The 19,985-nt window shown below is 44.4% G+C and overlaps 2 protein-coding genes across 5 annotated transcripts in view; both read left to right on the top strand.

The window, feature by feature from the left end:
* The window catches only part of LOC111536839 (phospholipid-transporting ATPase FetA-like), a 114,842-nt gene extending 103,164 nt beyond the window's left edge, over positions 1 to 11,678 (top strand). Inside the window, exons 26-32 of the mRNA XM_023203361.3 lie at positions 1,132 to 1,262; positions 1,360 to 1,533; positions 1,617 to 1,709; positions 6,924 to 6,997; positions 10,543 to 10,777; positions 10,887 to 11,039; positions 11,214 to 11,678. Of these exons, the coding sequence (XP_023059129.2) occupies positions 1,132 to 1,262; positions 1,360 to 1,533; positions 1,617 to 1,709; positions 6,924 to 6,997; positions 10,543 to 10,777; positions 10,887 to 11,039; positions 11,214 to 11,678 (1,325 nt within the window). The remainder of the gene's footprint in view (positions 1 to 1,131; positions 1,263 to 1,359; positions 1,534 to 1,616; positions 1,710 to 6,923; positions 6,998 to 10,542; positions 10,778 to 10,886; positions 11,040 to 11,213) is intronic.
* The window catches only part of RUSC2 (RUN and SH3 domain containing 2), a 70,001-nt gene continuing 60,729 nt past the window's right edge, over positions 10,714 to 19,985 (top strand). For 3 of the 4 annotated variants that reach the window (XM_023203248.1, XM_023203246.2, XM_023203247.1), the window contains exon 1: positions 10,732 to 11,039. The gene's annotated coding sequence lies outside the window, so the exon portion shown is untranslated. Of the gene's footprint in view, positions 11,040 to 19,985 lie in introns of all 4 variants that reach the window. The other variant, XM_023203249.1, reaches the window with a different exon arrangement.

Below are 19,985 nucleotides of genomic sequence, written 5' to 3'. Positions count from 1 at the left end.
TTATTTAATAAATGTTTACCAAGAAGCCATTACTATGTGCTAGGCTAGAGATATAAATAAGACATGGTCTCTGTCCTAAAAGGGCTCAAAATGTAGCTAGGGAAATAAGTTACCTTATTTGAGTTTCCAAGGTATTTTCAAATGTCTTATGAGATTTGCGCTTTATCAGCAACAATTTTTAGAGCCATTTTAGACCCTGGAGGGGTGTTTTTGAATTAAAGGACTCACATCTAGGCTTCCTGGTTCCAATTCAAAGTCCTTTATGCTGTGGCATATTGCCTTATTGTCTCCCAAAATTTTTCCCTCTCTCTCATCTCCACTCTGCTGAAGACAAAATACAGAGAGTAGGTATATAGACATAGTTGGCTCCCATCTTTTTGTTTTCATTTTTAATTTTTTGAGATTCTGTTCCTCTATCTCTGTCACCCCGGATGGAGTGCAGTGGTGCAATTTTGGCTCACTGCAACCTCTGCCTCCTGGGTTTAAGCGATTCTCGTGCCTCAGACTCCCCACTAGCTGGGACTACGGTCGTGCACCACCATGCACTGCTAATTTTTTTGTATTTTTGGTAGAGATGTGCTTTTGCCATGTTGGCCAGGCTGGCCTCAAACTCCTGGCTTCAAGCAGTCTGCCCACCTGGGACTTCCAAAGTGCTGGGATTACAAGCGTGAGCCACCACACCTGGCTGTCTCTCACCTTTTGTCAGGCCACTAATTCATTTTTCTCCTTCAAACCTTTTCTTTTTTTAATTTAATTTTTTTAACCTTTTTTATTTTTATTTATTTGTTTTTTCCTCCTCCAAAGCTTTCTTCCCCATTTTTGGATGCAGGCCAGTGCTCTAGGATTCCCTCAAAACCTACCCCTGCTCTCCTATCCTGCCCTACCCTGCCCTGCCTGTAGAGGGATAGAGAGGCGCATGAATTCTCAGTGACTTTGGCCGCGCAAAGTACCCAACTGCAATTCTTTTGTGTTTATATTATTTCTCAGGAGCCTAAACTAACTCCAAATCAATAACTTCCTTCTTTGGACTAGAGAAGTGTCTACATTCTGGCTGGTAACTCCTACCCCTGGTCCCACCCCTGTCCTCCAGGCTCTGTTTCAGCCTTCCCCCTCCTGGCTCACTGTTTACAGGTGTGGTCAGGAATGCTCTGAACCAGCCGCAAATGCTTCTGAGCATTATCCTCAGCGTGGTCCTCTGTATGTTGCCTGTGATTGGGTACCAATTTCTTAAACCACTATTCTGGCCTATCAGCGTAGACAAGGTGAGTGGAACAGAAAATCTACCCAGACATAATTCATGGCCTTCTTTTGCCTTTGCCTCTGTGGATGAAAACCCTATCCCCCGTGCTCTGGCTATAGGTTTTTGACAGAATTCAAGAGTGCAGGAGACTTCCACGGCAGTCCCCAGTCCAGACCAAACTGAAACACTCAAGCACTCGACGTTCTGCCTATGCATTCTCCCATAAACATGGCTTTGGGGCCCTCATCACTTCTGGCAAGACAGTGAAGTCCAGGATGTCCAAGAAAAACACCGTTTTTTCAAAAAGATAGAGGCCCTAGGGAAATTCCAAAGGAGGCAGTCAGTGCTCTTCCTCCCTCGTATTCATGCAATTTAGGAAGAATTAGAGTCCCTGGGAAGCCAGCATAAACCTGCTCCTTCATTCTCACTAGGGACTAAGCCTCCTAATTGTCCAGAAGGCTATGCCCAGGTAAGGCAAGGAGAGGTAAGGAAAGAGCCCCCAGATGTCTGCCAGAGTTGCAGCATTTCAATAGAAAAAGAAAAAGGAAAAAAAGAAAAACAAAAAAAGTAACCTCAGGCCTGCCTCCCACTGTCTCTTGCAAGTTTTAATTCAGACAAGCATAAGCATATATAGAGGTAGGGGGTGACAAGCGACAGTATGGGGAAGGGAAATGATGATTGGACTAAAAAGAATTTTACTCTGGGCCCTATCTCCTATATTCAGAGCAAGCATAACCTTCCCAGGGCCCTACACGAACATATCCCCATCCAGGCATCGTTTTCAGGTTTATCTGGGAGATTCAGAGTAAGTCTTTTGTTGGCATTGGGTAGCAAAAGAAAAGAGGTAGCTGTGAGGAACTGGTCTTAAAAAGCTGAAAGAGGGTTTCTGGACCATAAATAAAAAGAAATGAAGGCAGCTCCTGCCTGGATAAGACAATTCAAGGTTTTCCCTTCTGCCCTCTGTGACTTCTCTGACTCAAGAACTGATACCTGCTCAGGCTTCAGAACTGAGAAAGGGATACTGCAGGAGATTTTAAATATTCTTTTCTTGAGGGGATGTAAGCCATAATTGGTGCACATATGTCCTTATTCCATAAAATTATTTTGAGAAGAAATTATATGTACTTGGAAAATTGTTTCTAAGGAGTTTAGAATTGGAACAATAAATTGCTTATTTTGGAGCAGAGAGATTTGTATGGTCTATTGGGACCCCAGTGACAAAAATATAATCTGAGCAGTACCTTTGGTCCAGACTCTCACCAACTTCCCCCTTCAAATTAGACCAATACTTCCCCTTTTCCCCTCTTCTTTTTCTCCTTTTTCAGCTCTACTTCACTTTTCTGCCCCCTCTTGCTAAACTCTAATTTGGCCTCACTATGATCACATCTTTTACCAATATGACTCTATCCTCTTTGCATACCTTAAGTATTGTTTCTTAGGTTCTTTGCTTATATTTCTCTGTACCCTTTTCCTGGGTGACTTCATCCAAACTCTCGACTTCATTTACCCACAGAAAGAAGATTCACAGTCTCTAGCCCAGATCTCCCTGCTAAGGTCCAGATCCATAAATTAAACTGGCTCCCAGACCTTTCACTTTGTCGCACCTCCAGAAACTTACACTCAACCTGTACTAATCATTTTCCCTCCCAGTTTTACTCCAGGATGCCACCACTACCGCCTGAGTTACCCGAGCCCAGACGATGAGAATCATCCCATACCTCTTCCTCTAGCTCGGTGTCAAGTCAGTCAAGTCAGATAAATTCTTCATCCTTATTATTTGTTGTTTTCCATTTCCTCCATTATTACTACCATTGACCTTGCTCAAATTTCATCGCCTCATATCTAGATTATAGCATAAAATCTCCCAACTCATCTCCCTGGTTCTCCCCTTTGTTTTCTTTTCTTTTTTTCTTTTTTTTGAGACTGAGTTTCGCTCTTGTTGCCCAGGCTGGAGTGCAGTGGCGGCGATCTTAGCTCACCGCAACCTCCGCCTCCTGGGTTCAAGAGATTTTCCTGCCTCAGCCTCCTTGGTTCTCCCCTTTCTAAAGCATCAACAATGTTATTTCAAGAGTAATCTTTATGAAAGGCAAATTTGATCATGTCAAGCCTCAGTTTAGCATCCTTTAAGGAAATCTCATGCCTTCTGGATCTAGTTAAAATTTGGACATTTTACTCTTGGGCCCTCTCTAGCCTTGTCTTCCACCACTCCCCCATCTGCATGCACTCCAGTCATGAGATTTCTGGTCTTCATGTCATCAGTTCTCATATATTAAAGTGCTTTCCCCTACAACCCTTTTCATCTAGTGAACCCCTCGTCACCCTTCAAAACTCAGGTTAGTTGGAACTAGACAGTGATGGCTGAACAATACTGTCAATGAAGTAATTGCCACTGAATTATACATTTTTAAATGGTTGATTTTATGTTATGTGAAGTTCACCTCAACTTTTTAAAAACAGCTCAGATTAGGCATTGTCTCTTCTAGGAGCTTTTCCTAATTCCTCAGTGTGATTCATTACACCTGTCCTGTTTGTTGAGGTTTTTCTCCCTCTTTCCTTTGTCTAGATAATGTCTGCTCTTAATTCTTAGCTGGCGTCACTTCATTTAGGAGCCTTTCCTGAGAACACAACCTCCAATTCTGAGTTGGATGCCTCCTCCTTGCATGAGAGCACCTTATATCTTTCTCTTATTTTCCTGTCCCAATATTTGACTACATTATCACTCACATGCTCATTTTGATTATGTCTTAATTCTCTGTCTTCTCTGCTAGGCCATGAATAATCTTGAAGACAAGAATTTTGTGTCACTTTTTTATTCCCATCAACCACCAAAATGTGCTAGCATCTAGATTATTTATTTATTGATTATTATTATTTTTTGGAGATAGAGTCTCACTCTGTCACCCAGGCTGGAGTGCAGTGGTACAATCTCAGCCCACTGCAACCTCTGCCTCCTGGGTTCAAGCAATTCTTGTGTCTCGGCCTCCTGAGTAGCTGGGATTACAGGCATACACCACCACACCTGGCTAATTTTTGTATTTTTAGTAGAGATGGGGTTTCACCATGTTGGCCAGGCTGGTCTCAAATTCCTGACCTCAGGTGATCCACCCACCTCAGCCTCCCAAAATGCTGGGATTACAGGCATGAGCTGCCATGCCTAACTTATCTGCCAAGCCTTAGAATTAGTTTATGACTGTATTGTCAAGTAAAGACCTTCTTCATGTCTTCTCTCTCCTGTCCTGCTCAAGCCCCAGAGACAAAAGAATTAGGAAGCTGAAGGAGGGAGGAGAGGTAAGTAGAAAAACAGACATCTACAAAGCCCACTGAACCTGGCCACGTGCAACAGCCAAGCTGAAAGATAAGGAAAAGCATTAATTGTAAAGGTTGAAGTTTTTAAAAATTATTTCATTAAATCACTTTAACTACTAAAGTGAAACTTAAAGTGACAAGTACTGGTTGCCACTAAAAAGGACCATTCACTAAGTACATTTCGCATCCGCACTTGTTCCTTCACCTTGTACTTTTATGTTATAGAGATGACTTCTTTCTGTAAACCTCATGAACCAACCTCTGTTGGCATCCAACTTTTCTTCTGTAATTTCCTCCTCAGCCTTCATAGAATTGAAGAGAGTTAGGGCCTCTCTTCAGAGAGAATTGGCTTAAGGGAATATTGTGGCTGGTTTCAGCTTCTATACAGACCACTCAAACCTTCTCTGTATCTGTAAAAACGCTGTTTTGCTTTCTTATTGGTGTGTTCACTGTAATAGCACTTTTAATTTCCTTCAAGAACTTTTCCTTTGCATTCACAGCTTGGCTAACTGGTGTAAGAGGCCTGGCTTTCAGCCTGTCTTGGCTTTCGACATGCCTTCCTCAATAATCTTAATCGTTTCTGACTTTTTATTTCAAGTGAGAGATATGTGACTCTTCCTTTCACTTGAACACTAAGAGGCCATTTGGGGTTATTAATTGGCCTGGTTTCAATATTGTTGTGTCTCAGGGAATAGGGGAGAGGGAAAGATGGGAATGACCAGTTGGTGGAGCAGTCAGAACAGGCATTTATTAAGTTTGGCATCTTCTATGGGCGCAGTTCATGGTGCCCCAAAGAAATGAAGAAGGAACACTGTCCTGGCCCCAACATATCCCCGTGATTCCAGCTCCAAATCGTCTACCAAATCTTCTAAGATTCATGCAAAGCATTTTGGAAAATACACATCATTTGGAGGATCCTGGGAGTCATTCAAGACTGTTTGCTTTACCTTATCCCGCCCACCCCCATGACACATTCAATTAATCACTAAATTCTACAGATTTCTACGCCCTAAATCATCCTTGACCCTATCTCCTCTTATCTAAGCCTTCAGCCACTGCCTTAATTCAGACTCTCTCAGTTCTCATAATTATCAATCTCCTAACTGGTCTCTTTACCTTCCTGTAATTCAATATCCACACTCCTACTAAAGTGAAATTTCTAAAGCTCAGATCTGTTCACATCACTCTCCTGCATGAAATAATGGTGCCAACAGCCTTCAGAATACAATCCAAATTCAGCCGGGTGCGGTGGCTCATGCCTGTAATCCCAGCACTTTGGGAGGCTGAGGCAGGTAGATCACCTGAGGTCAGAAGTCCAAGACCAGTCTGGCCAACATGGTGAAGCCCCGTCTCTACTAAAAATCCAAAATTAACTAGGCGTGGTGGCGGGCACCTGTAATCCTAGCTACTCAGGAGGCTGAGACAGGAGAATCACTTGAACCCGGGAGGCAGAGGTTGCAGTGAGCTGAGATCACACCACTGCACTCTACCTGGGGTGACAGAGTGAGACTCCATCTCAAGAAAATAAAATCAAAACTCCCAAACATACATACAAGGCCCTTCTTAATCTTCCTGCTGCCTCCCTCCTACACTTTGCCCATGCTTAACTATGCCCATACTACTTGAGTTTCCCTAAGGCATCATGCTTTCTTTCTTTGTTTTTTGTTTTTTGAGACAGAGTTTCCCTCTTGTTGCCCAGGTTGGAGTGCAATGGTGTGATCTCGGTTCACTGCAACCACCACCTCCCAGGTTCAAGCAATTCTGCTGCCTCAGCCTCCCAAGTAGCTGGGATTACAGGCATGTGCCACCATGCCTGGCTAATTTTGTATTTTTAGTAGAGAGGGGGTTTCACCATGTTGGTCAGGCTGGTTTTGAACTCCTGACCTCAGGTGATCCGCCCACCTCCGCCTCCCAAAGTGCTGGGGTTACACGCATGAGCCACAGCACCCAGCCTCTTCGTTAGTTTGTTTTTTGAGATGGAGTTATACTCTTGTTGCCCAGGCTGGAGTGCAACGGTGCGATCTCGGCTCACTGCAACCTCCACCTCCCGGGTTCAAGCGATTCTCCTGCCTCAGCCTCCTGAGTAGCTGGGATTACAGGCACCCACCAGCATGCCCAACCTAATTTTTGTATTTTTAGTACAGATGGGGTTTCACCATGTTGGCCAGGCTGGTCTTGAACTCCTGACCTCAGGTGATCTGCCTGCCTTGGCCCCCCAAAGTGCTGGGATTCCAAGTGTGAGACACCGCGCCCGGCCAGCATCATGTTTTCTTATGTCTTTGTGTTTTTGTATATTCTTTGATTTGCAAGTTTCTGGAAAACTTAAGAAATACTTTGAAATGGGTATCCTTTCAATGGAATGTTGGGTGCTGTTAAGGATCCTTGGGAATTATTTGATTATATTAGTGGTGAGAGGCTTCGATTTCCTTTGACCAGGTTCCTATTTTACAAGTAAGCTATTTTCTAACTCGTTGGAGTTAGACATTAACTTCAGAATACTGATAATAAATAATGCAAAAGATTTTCTGCCCATAACAATGCAAATGATTCCTGCTCCGGGTGATGCAAATGAATTTTGTCCATTAGAGAACAGACATTTCTAAGTCAAATCTTCATTTGAACTGGTTTTAATATCTTACTGGTTCCCTCATTAGTTTAATAAAACATTTGAAATATGTTCATTATATATTTGTATAAGGCTCTGCCAGGTGCAGTGGCTCACGTCTGTAATCCCAGCACTTTAGGAGGTGGAGGCAGGTGGATTGCTTGAGCTCAGGAGCTCAAGACCAGCCTGGGCAACATGGCGAAACCCTGTCTCTATCAAAAATGCAAAAAATACCTGTAGTCCCAGCTACTCTGGAGGCTGAGGTGGGAGGATCGCTGAAACCCGGGAAGTCTAGGCTGCAGTGAGCCATGATTGCACCACTGCACTCCAGCCGGGTAACAGAGAACCTGTCTCAAAAAATAAAAAATAAAAATACTTGCATAAGGCTCATTATTTTACCTTTTTGAAAGTTACTCTTTAACATAAACAACAGGAAGTAACCCACAGTAGCTGAAGGAACAATGCGATTCCTATGAATGGATACAAGGATGCATCATGATCCTGGGGAAGGAATCCAGCTGGGCCTCAGAAAGAAGTGGAACCAGCTGCTGGAAGGTCCCAAGAACCTAGGGAGTAGTCTCTTTGTGTCTAGACTTGCTTCTCTATGTGCAACCAATTGATCTTCCTTCTCAGCAAACTGGTTTTCAATGCTGCTCAGGCCAAATGGGCAAGTAGAAGATAGCTACCGCATAGCTCCCAAATTACCCTTAAGTCCAATTTAAGTCTGAGCAGATATGTAGTTCTTTGTCTCCCAATTCCAAATTCTCAGAGAAGTAATTCTAATTGGCCTGGTTTGGCTTAAGTCCCCAACCCAGACTATTTAACTGGAGGATCACACTGTACGAGCATGTGATTCCTCATTGGTTCCCCACTGGCAATGCTAGCCCTCTCCACGTCACCCTTATTTAAGCCCTCAGAACTTTATTTCTAACATTCGTATTTGATCTTGTCATTCCTGCCTCTGCAATAAAGCCCTTGTGTCTCTCCCAATTCCTTAGTAGTCATAGGCCCTTCATCACCAAACCCTGACAGGCTCTCCTCGACTCTCCCCATTGCCTCCCACACTTCTCAGTTACATCGATCATTTTGCCCCTCAGTTCTTTTGCACATGCCAATTCTCCCTTTACCTCCCACTCATTCTTCAATATTCAACTCACACTACTTCTGTGAAGCCTAAAGATGCACTATACATCCTGACATTTATCTGCTTCCTTGACTGTGACCCGTCTCTCTTTCAGTGAGTATGGAACCTAGAACAGTCTTCTATTTTTTTTTGAGACAGAGTCTCGCTCTGTTGCCCAGGCTGGAGTGCAATGGCGCAATCTCGGCTCACTGCAACCTCCATCCCCCGGGTTCAAGTGATTCTCCTGCCTCAGCTTCCCGAGTAGCTGGGATTACAGGCATGCACCACCACACCCCGCTAATTTTTGTATTTTGAGTAGAAACGGGGTTTTACCATGTTAGTGGTCTCGAACTCCTGACCTCAAGTGATCCGCCCGCCTCAGCCTCCCAAAGTGCTGGGATTACAGGCATGAGGCACTGCGTCCAGCCGAACAGTCTTCTCAATGGGTGATATGGTTTTGTTAGTGGTGGAAGAGATGTGAGTTACCCCAAGTTACCTGCAGCCTATCCTTATGGGTCTGTAGCAACTTTGGTCCTTGCTTCATCAGAAGGAAGAATTCAACTGTGGGGCATAAATCAGAAAAAGAGACCAAGGCAAGTTCCAGAGTAGGAAAGGAAGTTTATTTAAAAAGGCCTTAGAACAGGAAAGAAAGTGCGCTTGGAAGAGACCCAAGCGGGCACGTGAAGGTTAAAGAGAGGTCAAGTGCCTAACCCTGATCCTGGCACTTTTATAGGCTGGCCTCTTTCCCATGATTCTTTCCTTAGAGTGGACTTCCCGAATGCGCAGTGCTTTCCTTCCCCTATTCTGGTGGAGGGTGCCCCCAGAAGATCATACTCCACCATTTTTGTCTCTTAACACGCATGCCCAGAAAGTTGCTTCTCCGAGGCCTGCATTCAATTAGTATTTTGATGTTAACAGGTGTGGACCATCAAGAAATGGCCTCTTCCTGTGTGGCCAAGTTATCCTTTTTAAAGAAGCAATGAGATAATTATGGAATTGTCACTGGTAGAGGGTCTGACTGCAAGTTGTCCAGGTTCTTGGCGTTTTGAACAAAGAATTGGACAAAACGCCCAGCAAAGAAAGAATGAAGCAACAAAAGAAGGAAAGCAGGGATTTATTGAAAACGAAAGCACACTCCAAAGTGTGGGAGCAGCGCAAGCAGCGGCTCAAGGGCCGGGAAACAATCTTCCTGGGTCCAAATACCCGCTAGAAGTTTTCCATTGGCCACTTCATGCTCACCTCATGTAAATGAAGTGGTAGCCCACAATCAGTCTGATTGGTTGCAGAAAGCAGCCAAGCAGAGGCTGAAGTGAAGTTACAAAGGTCACATCCGTGTGCAAACATCTGATTGGTTTCAAAAACCAACCAATCAGAGGCTAGGGTGAAGTTACAAAGTTATACTTCTATGCAAAGTTAGACTCACCTGCAATCAGGCGATAGCAATTGGTTGCAGATAGCCAATTTCCCATCTGCTGGGCAGAAAAGGTGAGGGGTTTGTTACTTAGGTGTGGAAAGTTAGGGTTTTCCTTTCAATTTAGTTCAAGGAAGTTGGCGTGAACCAGTCTTAGGTTCCCTGCCTCCAGTCCCTATTGTCCTGCCTCAGAACCATCACCCGACATCCCTAGTGGGTAGCAGGGGAGAACCCTCTCCTGCCCCGCTCATGCCTAACTACCTGTAAGAGTTTGGCTGTGTCCCCACCCAAAATCTCATCTTGAATTGTAATCCCCATAATCCCCATGTATCAAGGGCAGGACCAGGTGAGGGTAATTGGATCATGGGACTGGTTTCCCCCGTGCCCTTCTCGTGACAGTGAGTGAGTCTCACAAGATCTGATGATTTTATAAGCGTCTGGCATTTCCCTTGCTTGCACTCACTCTGTCCTGCTACCCTGTGAAAAAGATGGCTACTTCGCCTTTGCCTTCTGCCATGATTGTAAGCTTCCTGAGGCCTCCCCAACAATGCGGAACTGTGAGTCAAACCTCTTTCCTTCATAGTATTTCTTCATAGCAATGTGAGAACGGACTAATACAGTGGGTTTCCCATAACATTTGCAGGACTGCCTGCCCCATCCTCCTCTGGCTGTAAACAGCAAGAGTCACACACACATCCGGCCCTGAAGGCGGGGCGCCTGGGTTCTACGTTTCACCAGGGCTTCCGAACCCTGGCTATGCACGGGAGGCCAACCCCACCTCACCCCACCCCACTCTACTCCAGTGGTTCTGAGTCGGTCGTGTGAAGTCAGGCCTCCGTTTGTCGTTGTTTGGTTAGTTTCCACACTAGGTTCTACTGGGAAGCCAACGTTGAGAACCGCCGCCCCAGGCGAAGCTGGGCGCCCACACCCACCGGCCATGGAGGCCCGCGGACCCGCGCCCTAGGTTTCCCTGGGTTCCGGTACCCGGGAGGCGCGCGTCGCCAGGCACCACCCCGCGGGGGCGGGCGCGGGCTGCAGAAGGCGGGGCCACGGCGGAAGCCTCGCCGCTCCCCTAGCGGGAAAGCTCTGCGCGTGACACGGCTTCGCCCAACGCTGCGGGAGCCAGGGAGGGGGCGAGCACCTTAGGCCGGGCGGACTGAACCAACTCGCCGCCCGGAGGGGCGGTCTGAGGGCAATCCAGATCGGACCATCGCGCCAGGCCGACGGGGGCCGGCGTTTCCAAACCGCCCGGAGGGAGGGGCCGCCGGCGCCTCTACCCTGCAACGCGACCCCTGGAGGGCGCGACACGCCGCCGCCGCCGGCGCGGAAGGACGAGGCTGAGGCGAGAAACGAGGTAGGAACGCCTCTCCGGAGGCGGGCAGGGTCCCACAGACCCACTGCCCCGCGTTCCAAGGACTCCCTTAGGGGAGGGCCTGTCTGCCCACCTATGTGCTCTCAGCGCCCGCCCTTCCCTTCAGCCCTTCCCCTTCGGCTGCACCCGCCTTCTGCGTCCGCCCCGACCCCCTAGACAGACCTCGTCCCCAGCCCTTCTGACCCACGGCCTTCTCCTGACCTTTCAGCCCTGCGTCCACGGGACCTTCAAACACCCACCACCCACCCTCCCTTTAGGCGCTACCCCAGATGCATCCCCAACCGTCTCCTCAAATTGCCCCCTTGGGGACACCCTCCCCCACAGAACAACTCGCGGCCAGTAGTCACCTTGGTACCCCAAGACCCTGTGACGGCTTTAGGGAAGCGCGGCCGCCCGGCACCCAGGCCCGCCACTGCATCGGGGTCCTCCCTACTGCCAGTTCCCGGCCGGGTCCTCTGCTCCCTCCACCCTTTTAGTCCCTGCCTCCCGTTATTATCTGCCCGGCGTCGGCGTCGCTTCAGTCTCCGTCCCTCTGCCATCCAGTTTTACCTGGAGAAAACCTTTGGCTTGGCAGTACCCATCCCCTACTACTGCACTCACTTGCCGCGAAGGGCACGGTGATCCTGTTACCCACGGTTGGCTGCGGCCCTCCTGGCCGGCCCTGCGGACACGGGGAACTGTCCTGGGGGCAAGGACGGTACACCACTCATCTTTGCATCCCCAGTCCCCAGCACGGTGCCTGGCACATGGTAGTGTTGCCGGTGGAGGGTCTTCACTACCGGTTGTCCTTGGCGTTTTGAACAAAAAATTGAACAGCGGAGGAATGAAACGCAGGAACGAGTAGACCAGAGTCAGTCAAGGATTACCACTATGTGAACAGTGCCCGTGATAAAGAACACAGGCCTCAAAAAATTTTTTTAATTTTTTAAAAGGCGGAATTTTCAAAGGACAAAGGGCCTGAAACCTGTTTTTGTTTATTCCTAGGTGGGTGACCTGAGCAGATTTACTTTCCTGAGGGTATCAGGGTTTGGGTTCCGTGGGGAAGCAGGTGGTATCGCTGAGGGATGAACAATGGCTGGAAAGCTGCAGGAGTTGATAAGCTAGAAAGTAGTTACCTAATTAGTACTGGCATTATTGTAACTGGGGCTCAAAGTATTAGCAAATAAAAGTAGTGACTGGATTTTCTTAGCTGGCCCCTTAGATATTAAGTAGTGGTGGATGGCTTAATGGAAGGAAGAGCAGATCCAAACTGTATGGCTGGTATTCTGTTACTTATGCCACTCCTGCTGTGTGGCCAGCCACTGTTTCTCTTCTGTTTTGAGCCAGATTAGGATCCCTCTGATTTCTATGCTGGTGTTTAAGATTCCTTTTTGAAGCCACAGTTGCCTTAACTAGAGGCTGGGCATGTTCTCATTCTCCCATTTCTAGTTTTGATTTATCCTTTTCCACTTTCTGTCTCCTACCCTCTGACATGTCTTTGTAAAGTCTTGGATCAGGCCAGGCACGGTGGCTCAACCTGTAATCCCAGGACTTTGGGAGGGCCAGGTGGGCGGATCACTAGAGGTCAGAAGTTCAAGACCAGCCTGGCCAACATGATGAAACTCCATCGCTACTAAAATTACGAAAATTACCGGGCATGGTGGTGTGCACATGTAGTCCCAGCAACTCAAGAGGCTGAGGCAGGAGAATCACTTGAACCTGGGAGGCAGATGTTGCAGTGAGCTGAGATCCTGCCACTGCACTCCAGTCTGGTTGACAGCGATGCTCTGTCTCAAAAGCCTTGGATCACAGCATGGGGAGGGGCTCCTGAGCTGGATGGATTAAGCAATACAATTTTTTTTTAAACAGTATCTTTTTAATGGCCTTTTCTACTTTTTCTTGTCTAGGCTCCCTGTTAAGACCTCAGTTACCCCAGAACACCCTGGGTTATTTTTTCCTCACCTCCAATACTTCAGTGTTGCCAGATAAAACACAGGGTGCCCAGTTAAATTTGAATTTCAGATAAACAACAGGGAGTCCTGTATTTTTACTTGCTAAATCTGGCAAGTTCATGGGAAGGGCTTGTATGTTCTATTTTTCTCTCTGGGGCTTATCTGCAAATTTAGGATAATAGCTCACCCTTTTCTTCCAGTTACTCATACACAGTGACTATGCACCCTGCTAAAAGTCACTTGACTGAAGAGATGGTTCACTTCATGTTAGGGTAAGGGCAGGCTATCTAGAGATGATCTGATTGATCAGTGTTGAAGTTACCCAGGAAAAAAAAACACCCATTCAGACACTGGCATTTAATATAATTTTTGTCAAATGAGTTCATCATATAAAACGAGCGCATTATTTTGAGTAGCCAGATGTCAACATTGCTCTGAGAGAGCTAGGTGATGGGGTAGAAGGGAATTTTAACAGCAACAAAATAACTCACAGCAGAACCTGTGCTGTACCATATTTACTCTTTATTGTGGTAAAATATATATATATAAAACATAGAATTTACCATTGTAATCATTCTCAAGTAGCATTAAATATATTCACATTATTGTACGACCATTACTGACATCAATCTCCAGAACTTTTTTTCATCTTTCCAGACTAAAACTCCATACCAGTAAGACACTAACTCCCCATTTCTCCCTACTCAGCCCGAGGCAACCACCATTCTACTTTCTATCTTTGAATTTGACTACTGTGGGTACCTCATATAAGTGGAATCATGCACTATTTGTCCCTTCGTGACTGGTTTATTTTGGTTAGCATAATGTCTTTTTTGTTTTTTGGGTTTTTAAAAAACTTTTAGGTTTGGGGGTACATGTGAGGGTTTGTTATATAGATACACTTGTTTCACAGGGGTTTGTTGTACAGATTATTTCATCACCGAGGTATTAAGCCTGGTACCCAATAGTTAATCTTTTCTGCTCCTCTCCCTCCTTCCACCCTCAAGAAGACCCTAGTGTCTGTTGTTTCTTTCTTTGTGTTTATACGTTCCCATCATTTAGCTCTCACTTATAAGTGAGAATATGCAGTATTTGGTTTTCTGTTTCTGTTAGTTTGCTAAGGATAATAACCTCCAGCTCCATCTATGTTTCTGCAAAAGACATGATCTCATTCTTTTTTTACAGCTGCATAGTATTCCATGGTGTATGTGTACCACATTTTCTTTATCCAGTCTGTCATTGATGGGTATTTAGGTTGATTCCACGGCTTTGCTATTGTAAATAGTCCTGCAGTTGGTTAGCAGAATGTCTAAAGTTCATTATATTATAGCCTGTATTGGAACTTCCCTCCTTTTATTTCTATTTACTTTTTTGAGACAGAGTCTCCCTCCATCACCCAGGCTGGAGTGCAGGACACGATCTTGGCTCACTGCAACTTTTACCTCTCGGGTTCAAGTGATTCTCATGCCTCAGCCTCCTATGTAGCTGGAATTACCAGTGCATGCCACTACGCCCAGCTAATTTTTGTATTGTTTAGTAGAGAGGGGGTTTCACTATGTTGGCCGTGCTGGTCACAAACTTCTGACCTCAAGTGATCCACCAGCCTCTCAGCCTCCCAAAGTTCTGGGATTACAGGTGTGAGCCACTGCACCCAGTCAGAATTTCACTCCTTTTAAAAGCTGAATAATATTCCATTGTATGTATACACTATATTCTGTTTATTCATCTGTTGATGGATACTTTGGTTGCATCTATCTTTTGGCTATTATGAAAAATGCTGCTGTGAACATGAGTGTACAGATATGTTTGAGTCCCTGCTTTTAGTTTTTGTGGGTATATACCTAGAAGTGGGGTTGCTGGATTGTATGGTAATTTTATGTTTGTTTATTTATTTATTTTATTTTTGAGGAACCACTGTTTTCCACAGTGGCTAGAGCATTTTACGTTCTCATCAGCAATGCACAAGGGCTCCAATTTTTCCACATCCTTGGCAACACTTGTTTTCTTTTTTTTAAATAACCACCATCCTAGGCTGGGCATGGTGGCTCATGCCTGTAATCCCAACACTTTGGGAGGCCGAGGCGGGTGGATCACCTGAGGTCAGGAGTTCAAGACCAGCCTGGCCAACATGGTAAAACTCTATCTCTACTGAAAATACAAAAACTAGCCAGGCATGGTGGTGCACACCTATAATCCCTGAGGCAGGAGGCTGAGGCAGGAGAATGACTTGAACCGGGAGGCTGAGGTTGCAGTGAGCTGAGCTCATGCCACTGCACTCCAGCTTGAGTGACAGAGCAAAACTCCATCTCAAAATAATAATAATAATAATAACAATAATAATAATAATATAACCATCCTAAGTAGTGTGAAGTGATGTCTCATGATTTTGATTCATATTTCTCTAAGGAAAAGATATTGAGCATTTTTTCATGTATTTGATACCTATCGGCCATTTGTATATCTTTGGAGAAATGCCTATTCAAGTCCTTTGCCCATTTTTGAATTGGGTTGTTTGTTGTTGAGTTGTAAGAGTTTTTTTAATACATTTTGGACATTAATCCATTCTCAGATGTATGATTTGCAAATATTTTCTCCTATTCCATGGATTACCTTTCACTCTGTTGACAGTGTCCTTTGATGCACAAAAGTTTTTAAATTTGAAATCTAATGTATCCTATTTTTCTTTTGTTACCTGTGCATTTAGTGTCTTACCCAAGAATCATTGCCAAATTAAGTGACCTGAAGAAGCTTTCCCTCTGTTTTCTTGTTTTATGTATATATATATTTATACACATCAAACTATATATATATATATATATAGTTTTAGCTCTTTAGGTCTTTGATCCATTTTGAGTTAATTTTTGTATGTGATGTAAGATAAGGGTCTAATTTCATTTGTTTGCTTCTGGATATCCAGTTTTTCGAATACCATTTGTTGAAAAGACTGACCTTTCCCCACTGAATGGTATCGGCTCCCTTGTCAAAACTCATCTGACTAGATATATGAGGGTTTATTTCTGGGCTATCTAGTCTCTTCTGTTGGTCTTTATGTCTATCTTTATGCTTATAAAACACTGTTTTGTTACTGTAGCTTTGTAGTAAGTTTGGAAAATCAAGAATGTAAGTCCTCCAACTTTGTTTTTCTTTTTCAAGATTGTTTTGGTTGTTCAGGATCCCTTGAGATTCCATATGAATTTTAGGATGGATGTTGCTATTTATGCAAAAAACATTGTTGGGATTTTGATAGGGATTGTATTGAATCTCTAGCTGACTTTGGGTAATACTGACACCTCTAATGATAGCAAGTTTTCCAATTCATGATCAACCAGATGTTTTTCCACTTATTTATGTCTAATTTCTTCCAGCAATGTTTTGTATTTCTCAGTGTACAAGTCTTTCACTTCCATGGTTAAGTTCATTCCTAAGTATTTTATTCTTTCTGATGTTACTGTATTGTTTTAATTTCCATTTCAGATTGTTCATTGTTAGTTTTTAAGAATACAGCTGATTAGACAAAGTTGCTCCAAAACCAAAGCAAAAGAAGCATCAGAGAGTGATGAGCGAACTAGTAACCAGAGAAACTCTCGAGTCAGTGGTTGAGTTAGCAACGGAGGAGGAGGGCTTAGATCTAGACAGAGTCTGAATGAGAGCATGCAACAAGTGGGGACCTACCTCGAGGCTGCAGAGGTTGAGGCATGAGAGAGCCAAACCTCAATCGAGCAGGTTCTCAGGAAGCTCTCAGAGAGGATCACAGAGAATCAACAGGAAACAGGAGTCTCTAGAGAAACTCGACTTAAAATTAAGTCAGGCAGTATCACCAATTGAGCCATAAATAATAGGCTCATCTCCACAGAAACAAAACTCGGTGCATTAAATCTTCTTTTGTTTCTACAAAGGCTCCCAAGGGTTGGCTAACCTTAGAGATGCTATGTCTCCTGCACCTGCAGTCACTTACCCTGATCTTTCAAGCTTGCACTTGGCCAGCCCATCTGCTCCTCCTGCTGAAGGTAATGCATGGGATCCATGCTCAGACAATTGTAAGCCAAGTTCTGTGATACGTCAACTCCTGGTGTTGTCCTATTTGAATATCCTAAATTTCCCACAAGAGTTGTCATGAATGTAACATGTAAAGTTACTACCACTGATGATTCCTCTGAAGAATTCCATGCAACCATCAGAAGGTGCAAGATCCTAGAGACTTACATATCTTGGGCGTTTTCCAGGAGTGCTCCTTCAACTATCGCCCTGCACCTGATCAAGCTGGATGTACTATAGTAAAACAATATGTAACAAACAGATCCATGCACTTGATGGTGGTACTGTGGAAATGGCCCTGACATATGGCCACTCACTTGACAGCTGTACAAAAGACAGTTACGTTTTTGCCTAGAGGATGCTAAGGTTAAAATTGTCTTTATTGCTCATCTTCCCCACTTACACTGAGCACACGTGGCATAGCCGAGATTAAACTAGGAGTGTGTATACTTGAATCTGGCACCAAGTTATCATTTAATCCTCCCAAAATGAATAGTGACTACACAGTCAAGCATTTTTAACGGGCAAGTACTTGAGCACCCAACTCATGTAAAATTTGACAATCTGCACCTGTCCTTCCCCTTAGATAGTGAGTACATGTTTCAAGATGACAGGTTTGGTGTAGACTGTTCAGATGCGTCTGGCCAAGTTGTCATGATGATTTCTTATTGAGGGAAGATAAATACACCACAGCAATACATTGTGGATATGTTGAATCCATTAATTGATAGTGCAGTCATCACTGAGAAGCAACATTCAATCTTTTCTTGCAGATCCTCACTGTACAACCCCTTACTGATATGACCCCATTTGTTGAGCACGTTGTGAATGAAAAGAACTTAATTGGGTTAGTAAACTGGAGAACTGTTTTGTTTTGGCGTTGCAAACCCATTTGGGTAGAATTTGTTCCATGGGTCAACAACTCTGTATACCCTGGCCATGTATAATATCACAATTATGTATTACCAGCCATATACCCAAATACTATATGCTACTTCTCCTCAAGTCAGCAGCAGATTGTATGTCCTAATAAACACAACCGTGGGAAGCTATCTCAGGACGACAAGATCTTCATCATACCCCAAGAAGATCTCCAGACCTAGGGTGATTAAAGCATTAACTGCGGACATTAAAGACATTGATATTATTAATGATATGCACACTCATGTCCACTTAACTGACCCTCTTGCATTGGCAGTGGGCCCATTAGTAGATGTAGAGGCTACTAAACATGAGATCATTGGGCATGCAAATTCTGTCTCTTTCACTCCTTGGGTACAGGATTTATCACTTCTCTGTCCCTGTGGCATATTGTGAAAAATATGTATCTACATCTGTCACATTTAGACCAAACCTTGTTTCTCCTCTCTTGTTGTAACTGCCATAGGAAAATTACACATGTACTGCAGGACTGTAGAACAACTTTGCCTATATTCTCAGCTAATTAAATTAAAAAAAAAACAACAACCTGATTTCTATGTGTTGACTTTGTACCCTGCAGCATTGCTGACACTAATAAATGATTAGTGTATTTGCAACTAATCATTATTAGTTCTAATGTTTTTGTGGCATCTTTAGGGTGTTCTCCATACAAGATCATGTAATCTTGGAACAGAGATAATTTTACTTTTTTTTTTTTTCCAATTTGGATGCCTTTTATTTCCAATTTGGATGTCTTTTATTTCTTTTTCTTACCTAATTGCTCAGGCTAGGCCTTCTAGTACCATTAAATAGAAATGGCAAAAGAATGCCAGGTTTGGTGGCTCATGCCTGTGATCTCGGCACTTTGGGAGGCTGAGGCAGGCAGATCACGTGAGGTCAGGAGTTCGAGACCAGCCCGGTCAACATGGCGATACCCTGTCTCTACTGAAAATACAAAAATTAGCCAGACATCTTGGTGCCTTCTTGTAATCTCAGCTACTTGGGTAGCTGAGGCAGGAGAATTGCTTGAACCCGGGAGGCAGAGGTTGCAGTGAGCCGAGATCATGCCACTGAGCTGAGATCCTGCCACTGCACTCGAGCCTGGAAGACAGAGCGAAACTCTGTCTCAAAGGAAAAAAAAAAAAAGCCAGGCACGGTGGCTTATGCCTGTGATCCCAGCTCTTTAGGAGGCCGAGGCGGGTGGATCACAAGGTCAGGAGATCAAGACCATCCTGGCCAACATGGTGAAACCCCGTCTCTACTAAAATTTAAAAATAAATAAATAAATAAATAAATAGCCGGGTGTGGTGGCGCGTGCCTGTAGTCCCAGCTACTCAGGAGGCTGAGGCAAATGAATCACTTGAACCCAGGAGGCAGAGGTTGCAGTGAGCCAAGATTACGCCACTGCATTCCAGTCTGGTGACAGAGCAAGACTACGTCTCAAAAAACAACAACAAAAAAAATGGCAAAAGTGAACCATTTCTCTTAACACACGATCCTTATGCAGTTGTTAATTTGGTATGCAAGTCCTTAATAGATACTGAAAACAACATTATTTTAGCCTGGTGTATTATTAATGTTAACAGTAGTGAGGCCGGGCATGGTGGCTTACGCCTGTAATCCTAGCACTTTGGGAAGCCGAGGCAGGCAGATTACTTGAGGCCAGGAGTTCAAGACCAGCCTGAGCAACATGGTGAAACCCCAGCTCTACTAAAAATACAAAAATTAGCTGGCATGGTTGCATGCATATGTAATCCCAGCTACTTGGGAGGCTGAGGCACAAGAATTGCTTGAACCCAGGTGGCAGAGTCTGTAATGAGTTGAGATTTTGCCATTGCACTCCAGCCAGGGCGACAGAGTGAAACTCTGTCTCAAAAACAAAAATAACAACAACAAAAATAGTAGTCATCAAGAAAAGTTAAATTATAGCCTACATAATACATTTTAAAAACTTCTACCAAAACAAAGTTTAATAGTTTTTTTTTTCTACCAAAATCAGTCTATTGTCCTTGTCTGCAGGAACTCACACAAGAAGCCAAAA

This window comes from Piliocolobus tephrosceles, chromosome 14 (assembly GCF_002776525.5).
Source record: "Piliocolobus tephrosceles isolate RC106 chromosome 14, ASM277652v3, whole genome shotgun sequence".
Taxonomy (NCBI): Eukaryota; Metazoa; Chordata; class Mammalia; order Primates; family Cercopithecidae; genus Piliocolobus; species Piliocolobus tephrosceles.
Note: the sequence above shows the minus strand (reverse complement) of the source record. Positions and strands in the feature narration are given on the sequence as shown.